This window comes from Eriocheir sinensis, chromosome 42 (assembly GCF_024679095.1).
Source record: "Eriocheir sinensis breed Jianghai 21 chromosome 42, ASM2467909v1, whole genome shotgun sequence".
Taxonomy (NCBI): domain Eukaryota; kingdom Metazoa; phylum Arthropoda; class Malacostraca; order Decapoda; family Varunidae; genus Eriocheir; species Eriocheir sinensis.
The window spans coordinates 10,627,754-10,637,958 of NC_066550.1; the positions used below are offsets into that span (position 1 = coordinate 10,627,754).

The following is a 10,205-nucleotide window of genomic DNA, read 5'->3' on the forward strand; positions in this document are numbered from 1 at the left end:
CCTCCTTCTTCATCTTCTTGTCCTTCTCATAATCTTTCTTCTTTGTTCCCCTTTTCTACTCCTTGTTCATTTCCTCCTCCTCCTCCTCCTTCGTTCCTTCTTTTTCCTCTTTCTATTCTTTGTTCTCTTTCGCTTCTTCTTTTTCCTTTTCCTCCTTCTCCTCCTCTTCCTACTTTTTCGGTCTTCTCTCCTCCTTGTTCTTCATTTTCTTTGGTCCCTTCTTTTATTCCTTCTCTTCTTATTCTTCTCCTTTTTCTCTTCTTTTTCTCCCCCTCTTTCTTCGGTCCTTAACCCTTCTCTTCCTTCTCATTCTACTCCATTTTTCTTTTCCTTTTTCTACTCCTGCTCCTCCTCCTCTTTCCTGCGTTTCTTTATCATCCTCTTCCTCCTCCTCCTCCTATACTACTTTTTCATCTTGCTCTTCTTTTTCTTCTATTCTTCTACTTCCTTCTTCTTTATGTTCAACCTTCTATTTTTTTCTTCTTCTTCTTCTCCTTTGTGTTCTTCTTCACATCCTCCTCCCCCTCCTTCTCTTCCTCTTTTCATTCTTTTCTTCTTCCTCCTCCAACTCCTCCTATGCTTCTTCTTCTATTCTTTTACTTTTTTCTGTTCGTCTTTCTAATCCTTTTCTTCTTCTCCTCCTTCGTGTTCTTCTTCCTGTCTTCTTCTTCTTCTTCACCACCTCCTCCTCCTCCTCCTCGTCCGCCATCTTGGAAGTCTTCGGATTTTTCTATATGTTTTTTCGGCCGTTCCTTCACGCTCACTTTCCCTCCCGCCATGCCATTCCTTGCGACCTTTCTCTGTTTTTCTGTGTCACTACGTCTTTGTGTTTTATAAGCGCCTCGAAGCTTCTTTTTAAAACGCCTCTATAAACACTGAAGACTTTCCTCACTTTAGTCCGAGAGAAAAAAATAAATAAAAAATAAAAAAATAAATAAAACGTGTTCGGCTTTTTATTTTATTTATTATTGTTTACTTTTTTGTGTGTGCCCTTGAGCTGTCTCCTTTGTTATAAAAAAAAGTAGGGAAAATAACAAATGGGGAGAAAAGAAAAATTAGAAGAGGAAATAGATACAGAAGAGAAGAAAATATATGATGGGTGCAATTCTAGATGATGATTAGTTGTGGGAAGGACATGGAAGAGGGGAAGGGAGGGAAGAAGATTAGATTTGGTAGAGAAAAGGAGAGGGAAGGGGAGGGAAAAGAAGATGGGAGGGAGAAAAGGAAGGGAAGAAGAGTAGATATGGAGGAGAAAAGAAGGGAGGGCAGGGAAAGGAAGAGAGGAGAGAAAATGAAGGGAAGAATACTAATTTGGTAGAGAAAAAAAGAAAGGGAGGTAAAGAAGATGAAAGAGAGAAAGAGAAGGGAACAAGAGTAGATTTGGTAGAGAAAAGAAGAAGGAAGGGGAGGGAAAAGGAGATGGAAGAGAGAAGAGGAAAGGAAGGAAGACTAAATATGGTAAAGAAAAGAAGGAAGGGGAAGGAAAAGAAGATGGAAGGGAAGAAGAGTAGATATGGAAGAGAAAAGAAGGGAAGGGAAAGGAAAAGAAGATGGAAGAGAAGAAGAGTAGATATGGAAGAGAAAAGAAGGGAAGGGAAAGGAAAAGAAGATGGAAGGGAAGAAGAGTAGATATGGAAGAGAAAAGAAGGAAGGGAAGGAAAAAGAAGATGAAAGAGAGAAAAGGAAGGGAGAAAGAGTAGATTTGGTAAAGAAAAGAAAGAAGGGGAAGGAAAAAGAAGATGGGAGAGAGAGGAAAGGAAGGGAAGAAGACTAGATATGGTAGAGAAAAGAAGAAGGAAGGGGAGGGAAAAGTAGATGGAGGAGAGGAAGTGAAGGGACGAAGAGTTGATTCGGTAGAAAAAAGAAGGAAAGTGAAGGAAAAGAAGATGGAAGAGAGAAAAGGAAAAGAAGAAGAGAAGATATGGAAGAGAAAAGAAGATGGGAGGGGAGGAAAAGACGATTTTTTTTTTATGTTTCTTTTTAAAATAGCGAAGAAGGACGAGGAAGAAGGACGATTTAATGGGTCCGACTAAGCGCGTTATAACCATGTCGCTAAAGGGAGAGAGAAAAAATATAAGAAATGTATATGGAAGAGTGTTATACTTAGTCGCAGGAGATGGAGCGAAAATAAATAAAATAAAAAGATGAAATGGATATGATTTAAGGAGTTATATTTTAAGTCGTGCAAAAAATACCGCTAAAATGGATACAAGTCAGGGGGTTAATTTTTTTTTTCTCCTTTTTGTCTTAATTACACTAATGAGCTAAAACGCTGACTGCCTCGCTAACGTAAACGACACAGTGGGATGCAACGTACGATAATTACCAAGAGTGTGTGTGTGTGTGTGTGTGTGTGTGTGTGTGTGTGTGTGTGTGAATAGGTACGATAATTATCCGAGTCTCAGTCTCTCTCTCTCTCTCTCTCTCTCTCTCTCTCTCTCTCTCTCTCTCTCTCTCTAAATTATTACTTGATGAATGAGAGGATTAATTATGGGATGACAAAGAGGAGGAGGAGGAGGAGGAGAAGGAGGAGGTGATAGAGGTGGAAGAGGAAGAGGAGGAGGAGGAGGAGGAGGAGGAGGATGGATAAAAATTATATAGAAAAAAAAGGAAAAGCAAATACGAAGAAGAAGAACAGTAATAATAACAGAAAGAGGAGGAGGAGGAGGAGGAGGAGGAGGAGGAGGAGAGGAGGAGGAGGAGGAGGAGAAAGGAAAATAAGAGGGGATGAAAAATAACATTGAAAGAGGGAAAAGCAAATGAAACTAAGAAGAAGAAGAAGAAGAAGAAGAAGACGAAGAAGAAGAAGAAGAAGAAGAGGAAAAAGAGGAAGAAGAAGCAGTAGTAATAATAGTGAGAATACAAGAAAATAAAAAGGAAATAAGATGAAGAAAAGAAAGGAGAAAGAAGAAGAAGAGGAAGAGGAGGAGGAGGAGGAGGAGGAGGAGGAAAAAATAATACCCATAATAGTAGTAGCAGTAAATAGCATGATGCATAAAAAAAAAAAGAAGAGGAGGAGGAGGAGGAGGAGGAGGAGGAGGAAGAGGAGGAGGAGCAACGCGTCTCACCTGCCTAAGGGGAGTGTGGCTTCCTGCCCCCCCGCCTCCTCCTCCTCCTCCTCCTTCCTCCTCCTTCATCTCATCTCTCTCTCTCTCTCTCTCTCTCTCTCTCTCTCTCTCTCTCTCTCTCTCTCTCTCTCTCTCTCTCTCTCTCTCGCATTCACCATATGTTGCACTCTCTCCCTCCTCCTCCTCCTCCCTTACTTTACCTGTCCCTTCCCTCCCTCCCTCCCTCCCTTCCTTACCTTAGTCTGAAATAAGGGAGGAAGGGAGGGAGGGAGAGATGAGGAGGAGGAGGAGGAGGAAATGCCTTGTGCAACCCTCCAAAATAGTGCAAGAGAGAGAAGAGAGAGAGAGAGAGAGAGAACCTTTATCTACCTTTTTTTCACTTCAATATATCCAACCTGATGACTCTCTCTCTCTCTCTCTCTCTCTCTCTCTCTCTCTCTCTCATCGAATCACGGCGTAATAGATGATATTTCCTCTCACTCTACGCTTGAGAGAGAGAGAGAGAGAGAGAGAGAGAGAGAGAGAGAGAGAGAGAGAGAGAGGGGTGCGGAAGTGAGGGGAATGGAGGAAGGAGGAAATATGGAGGAAATAAAAGCAAATAGGGGAGAGGGGGAGATAAAATTGGGGAGAGGGGGAGATAAAGTTACAGATTAAGGGAAGAATGGAGCAAATGTCTCACCTCTCTCTCTCTCTCTCTCTCTCTCTCTCTCTCTCTCCTCCTCCTCCTCCTTCTCCTCTTCCTCTACTATTCATTCCCCTTATTCCTATTCTTATGTAAACTCCTCCTCCTCCTCTTCTTCTTCTTCCTCCTCCTCCCCTCTTTCCCATATTCCTCACTTTTTCTTCTCCCTCCTCCTCCTCTTCTTCTTCCTCCCCTCTTTCCCATATTCCTCACTTTTCCTACCTCCTCCTCCTCCTCTACCTTAACTAAATTTCCATACCTCTCTCCTCCTCCTCCTCCTCTCCCATAACGAAATTTCCATATCCTCCCTTCTCCTCCCCTATCCATTTCCCCTCTTCCTCCTCCTCCTCCTCCTCCTCCTAGTTGCTACCCAAGGAACGCTTACCTCGCTAAGTGGTTGTTAAGTGTTAAGTGAAGGGAGGAGGAGGAGGAGGAGGGAAGGTTAGCTCGTTGGCTGGAGGTAAGGAGGGAAGGAAAGAAAGGAGATTTATAAAGATAGGAATAAAAAGGTAAATGGATAAAGAAAGGAAGAGAGGAAGAATAGAGAGAGAGAGAGAGAGAGAGAGAGAGAGAGAGAGAGAGAGAGAGAGGAAAGGAGGGAAGGAGAGAAAGATATGTGTAATTAAGAAAGTAATAGAAAAAGATTTAGAATGTAAGAAAAAAGGAAATAAAACGTAAAAAGAAAAAAAGCGAAGAGAGAAAGAGAGAAAGGATCAAGAAGGATTTGGAAGAGAGGGAAGAAGGAAAGAAAGAAAGGAAAATAAGAAAATATCATAAGGAAGAAACAAAGGGAATGAAAATATAAAGAAAAGAAAAAGGAGAAAAAGAGCAAGAAAGGGAGAAATACAGAAGAGAAGGATAGAAAGAAAAAAAAGGAAGGAAAGGAATTAAGGAAGAAAGGAATGAAAATATAAAGAAAAAAGGAGAAAAAGACCACGAATAGGAGAAATGCAGGATAGAAAGGAAAAAAAGAAAAAAGAAAGGAAAGGAAGCAAAAGAAAGGAAAGGAAAAGCAGAAAATGGGAAAAAAAGAGTAAACGAGAAAAATAAAATATAAAAGGAGGAGATGGAGGAAAATGAGATAACAGGAACAGAAGAGAATAAAAAATAAAATGAAAAGAAATGAAAGAACCAAACAATATGAAAATGAACAATAAAAAAATAAAGAAAGGTGTGAAGAGAGGGAGAGAGAAGAAAGAGCTATTGAAAGGGAAACAAAGGAAAAGGAGGAGGAGGAGGAGGAGGAGGAGGAGGAGGAGGAGGAGGACGTAAAAGAAGGGAAGGAGGAGAATAGAAGGGAATGAGAGAGAGAGAGAGAGAGAGAGAGAGAGAGGAGGGGAGAGGAAAGTTACGAGAAAGGGAAAGAGGAAGTAAAGCGAAGGGAAAGGGTTAATGGGAGAGAGAGAGAGACAAAAAAAAAAAGAGGACGAAGGGTGAAGGAAGAGGAGGAGGACGAGGAGGAGGAGGAGGAGGAGGAGGAGGAGGAGGAGGAGGACACGCCCACTCTCTTAACTTCCAATTTGCTTCTCCAATAAAAGTGGTTGACATCTCGCCCCTCTCGAAATTGCCTCTTCCACTATCTCCTTCCTCCTCCTCCTCCTCCTCCACATTTTGCTTCCTTCCTCCTCCTCTTCTTTGATTATCGGCTCCATTTCTCGTTCCTCCTTCTCCTCCTCCTCTTCCACTATCTCCTTCCTCCACCTCCTCCTCCACTTTTTGCTTCCTTCCTCCTCCTCTTCTTTGATTATCGGCTCCATTTCTTGCTCCTCCTCCTCCTCCTCCTCCTCTTCTTCTTTCTTTACTTCCTTCCTTCCTCTTCGTCTTCCACTTTGCTTTATTCCTCCTTCTCTTTTTTTAATTATCGGCTCCATTTCTCATTCCTCCTCCTCCTCCTCCTCCTCTTCTTCTTTCTCTACTTCCTTCCTTCCTCCTCCTCCTCCTCTTCCTCTTCGTCTGTCACCCTTTGCTTCATTTCTTTCTTCTCTTCTTCCTCTTCCTCATTTGCTCCATTTTTTCATCCTCCTTTCTTTCTCCCACTATTTACTTCTTCCTCCTCCTCTTCCTTCTTCTCCACTATTTGCTTTCTCCTCCTTCGCCTTCTCTTCTTTCACTGTTTCCTTCCTTTCTTCCTCCTTTTCCTTTTATTCTTTCGTCATTTGGTTTATTTCTTCTTCTTCTTCTTCTTCTTCTTCTTCCTCCTCCTCCTTCTTCTCTCATGCTATTTCCTTCCTGCCTCCTAGCTTTTTCTCCTCCTCCTCCTCCTCCTCCTCTGCGATTTCCTTCCTGCCTCCAAGTTTTTCTCTCCTCTTTTTACCTCCAACTTTCTTTCTCTCCGTTTTTTTTTGTTTTGTTTTTGCTTTTCGACAAATTTCTGTTTTCCGATTATATATATTTTTTTCTAAGTTCGTGTCATTTTTTCTTTTATATTTTCCCTCTTTTCATTTTCGTTTTTTTTATCTTTTCCTCGTTTATATTTTTCTCTCTCTTCCATTTTTATCTTTGTTTTCTTATTCACAAACTTTCATTTCTCTAACGTATTTTTTCCCCCTCCTCCTCCTCCTCCTTTTTTCTTCTTCCTTTTCTTCAATTCAATATTTATTTTTTCTTTCCCTTTTCACGAAGCCTTTCCTTTTAATTATCTCCCTCAAACTCTTTTCTTACTTTTTCAATTTTATCGTTCTTTCAAAATACAACAACAACAACAACAACAAAATCTCTTTACCTCTCTTATTTCTTCATTTATTTATTCTCTCTCTCTCTCTCTCTCTCTCTCTCTCTCTCTCTCTCTCTCTCTCTCTCTCTCTCTCTCTCTCTCTCTCTCTTATCCTCTCCCTTTCCCTCTTTTTATCTCCATTTACTTCCTTCTCATTCCCTTTCTTTCTTTCTCTCAAACTATTTATTTCCTTTCCTTTCCCTAAAACTCCAACTTTCTCTATTTTCCACCTACTCTTCCTTTTCCTCTTTTCCTTCATATTTCCTATCTCTAAAACTTCCTTTCATTCAATTTCTTCATCTTTTTCATTCCACCCAGTTTTTTTGTTTTTGTTTTTTTGCTTTTCCTTTCCTTTCCCTCAAATTCCAAATCTTCATTCTTTTTCATCTGCCTTTCCTTCTCCTCCTCTTTTTTCCTCATTTCCTTCATATTTCTTTTTTTTTCTCCTTTCTTTCTTTTCAAATTCCAAATCCTTCACTCTTTTCCATCTCCTTTTCCTGCTCCTCCTCCTGTTTCTTTTCCTTTTTTTCCTCATTTTCTTTATACTTCGTCTCTATTTTTTTTCCTTTCTTTCTTTTCAAATTCCAAATGCTTCACTCTTTTCCATCTGCTTTTCCTCCTCCTCCTTTCCTTTATACTTCAATATTTTCTTCCTTTCTTTCTTTTCAAATTCCAAATGCTTCACTCTTTTCCATCTGCTTTTCCTCCTCCTCCTTTCCTTTATACTTCAATATTTTCTTCCTTTCTTTCTTTTCAAATTCCAAATGCTTCTCTCTTTTTTCTTTTCCTCTTCTTTTCTCCCTCTTTTTCCCTCATATTTCTCGTCTCTCTAAAGCAATTAAATTTTTCATTACTATTTTAATTATATTCGCTCTTTTTCACGATTCAATTAGTCTCTCTTAATCACCTTTTATTACTTCCTATTTACTCCCTCTCCTCATATTTATTCCTTCCTCGTAAATCTCTCTTTTTACGCCTTTTTCAATTATGGGTTTATTTAATTTGTTTTCTGTCTGTCTATCTCTCTATCTGTCTGTCTGTCCGTCTGTCTATCTCTCTATCTATTTGTCTCTATCTCTATCTATCTGTCTGTCTCTCAATGTCATTTCTTCTTGTTATTCTTCTTTATTTTCTATTTCCTTTCTTTATTCTTTTTCTCTTCCTATTTCACCTTTTCGTGTAGCTATAAATTTTCTTCTTTGGGGATCGTGTGCATCTCTCTCTCTCTCTCTCTCTCTCTCTCTCTCTCTCTCTCTCTCTCTCTCTCTCTTGGACACCCAATCAGCCTCACCTGCATCCAATCAACACCTGTAATCACCTGTGTGCGTGTGTGTGTGTGTGTGTGTGTGTGTAGGAAGGTGACAGCATAGGAACATCTCTCTCTCCCACACACACACACACACACACACACACACACACACACACACACACGTTTGAATGGATTAAAAATTCTCTTTGCAAACCCTTCTCTTAACGGAAGAAGACGAGACGCATACGGAGGAGGAAGAGGAGGAGGAGGAGGAGGAAGGATGCGAGGTGAATCAATGAATCTTAGATGAATATAGAAAAAAAAAAAATAAAAGCACTGAGATGGAAAGGAGGAGGAAGAGGAGGAGGAGGAGGAGGAGGAGGAGGACGAAAAGTAATAGGAGGAGGAGGAAAAGATGAAAAATGAAGACAAAAGAACCACAAATATAAATAAATATGTATGTATGTATGTATGTATGTATGTATGTATGTATGTATGTGCGTGTGTAGGTATAGTATCGTAAGCGTAGGTGTGTGTGTGTGTGTGTGTGTGTGTGTGTGTGTGTGTGTGTGTGTGTGTGTGTGTGTGTGTGTGTGTGTGTGTGTGAGCAGCAGGTGGACTCGTGCTTAATTATTCACCCCACCTGTCGGAAGAGGAGGAGGAGGAGGAGGAGGAGGAGGGAGGGCGAACAGACCAAACCACCCCTGGCGACCCCCACTTCCTGAGAGAGAGAGAGAGAGAGAGAGAGAGAGAGAGAGAGAGAGAGAGAGAGAGAGTGTTTGTCTAGTATATTCTCTTTCACCTTTTCCTGTTACAAGCCTTAATTTACAAGCTCAGATCATAAACCCGACCTTTTTATTGCCTCTCTCTCTCTCTCTCTCTCTCTCTCTCTCTCTCTCTCTCTCTCTCTCTCTCATGGAAACACAAACAAGGATTAAAAAAAAAGGAAGAAAAAATCGTAACCACCAGCTTTACCTCCTCCTCCTCCTCCTCCTCTTCCTCCTCATTCTTCTTCTTCTTCTTCGTCTTCCTCCTCCTCCTCCTCGTCCTCATCCGCTCCTCCAGGGCATGACCAAAGCGTGCGAGGAACGATAATTTAAATGAGGATGTTCGATAATTTTTGTGGCCGTGTACGACGATGCCAAGTATTTTTGTTGTTGTTGTATCTATTGTTTTGTTTTTATGGTCGTTTGTCTTTTGTTTCTCGTGTTGTTGCTTTTTTTCTTTTTTTTTCTTATTTTTCTTATTTCTTTCCTTTTTGTTTTGTTTTCTTTTTTGATAATTTTTCTGCGTTATTTTTGTTGTTGTTTATCTCGTGTTTTTTTCTTTTCTTCATATTTTGTCTTTCCTGATTTTTTTTCTTTTCCTATCTTGCTTACTTTTCTTTTTCTCTCCTTCACAATCTTTCTGTTTCTTTATTTTTCATTTTTCTCTCTAACTAATTTTCTTTTTTCCTTCTTACCCGGCTCCATTTTTTTCGTTGTCTTCTTTTTCTTATTTTCTTTTTTTCTTTCTTATCGGTCTACATTTTTTCCGTTCAATTTTCTTTTTTTTCCTTCCCCGTCTCTATTTTTTCGTTCAATTTTCTTTTTTCCTCCTTTTCTTTAATTATTCTTTTTCTCTCACTCTTTTATTTCCTTTTCTATATTTTTTCATCTTTTTATCATTACTTTTTTCTATTCTTCATTTTCTTTTTACGTATCTTTTTATCAATTATTAATGTACGTTCTTTTCCGCCTTCCTTTATCTCGTTTTTATCATTAATTTTCTTCTATTGCTCCTTTTATTTTATAGTCTCTTTAATTCTCTCTTCTACGCATGTCTTTTTCTTATATTCTATTGTCTCCTTTTTATTATCATTGTTATTTCACGTCTCTGGTTTTACGATTCTTTCTCTTCCTCTTTTATTTGTTTCTCTTACTTATTCATTCTTCTCCTCGTGTCCTTTTTCCTTATTCTGTGGTTTCGTCTTTTTTTTTTAGGTATCTTGTTTTATTACGGTCATCCTCTCTCTCTCTCTCTCTCTCTCTCTCTCTCTCTCTCTCTCTCTCTCTCTCTCTCTCTCTCTCTCTTCCCTTACACTGTTTACTCCATTCTCTTTTCTTTTTCTTTTATTTCTTCATTTCTTCTTTCTTTCTATTTCTCGCATTTTCACATTTAATCTTTATCTCGAGTTTTGTTTTCTTATCATGATACTTTGCTCGCTCTCTCTCTCTCTCTCTCTCTCTCTCTCTCTCTCTCTCTCTCTCTCTCTCTCTCTCTCTCTCTCACCAGTAGTACCACCCTGTAAACTACCTTGCAAAATAGATAAAATTTTGATCAACAATGATGAAAGCCTAAGAAACAAGTTTGATTGAAAATAAATAAAGTTAACAGAGAATTTTGACATAATTGCTATAACCAGAAAAATTTAGCTGAATACTTCTCCCTCACAACTGTATTCATACAACATAGATGGCTACAGACTCTTCAGATTTGAAAAGGTTAACGAGA

The 10,205-nt window shown here is 39.4% G+C and overlaps 1 protein-coding gene across 1 annotated transcript in view; it reads right to left on the reverse strand.

The window, feature by feature from the left end:
• The window catches only part of LOC127010218 (frizzled-1-like), a 27,326-nt gene extending 18,142 nt beyond the window's left edge, over nt 1–9,184 (reverse strand). Inside the window, exon 1 of the mRNA XM_050884096.1 lies at nt 9,175–9,184. Coding sequence (XP_050740053.1) covers nt 9,175–9,184 — 10 coding nt within the window. The remainder of the gene's footprint in view (nt 1–9,174) is intronic.
• Nucleotides 9,185–10,205: the final 1,021 nt, after the last annotated feature.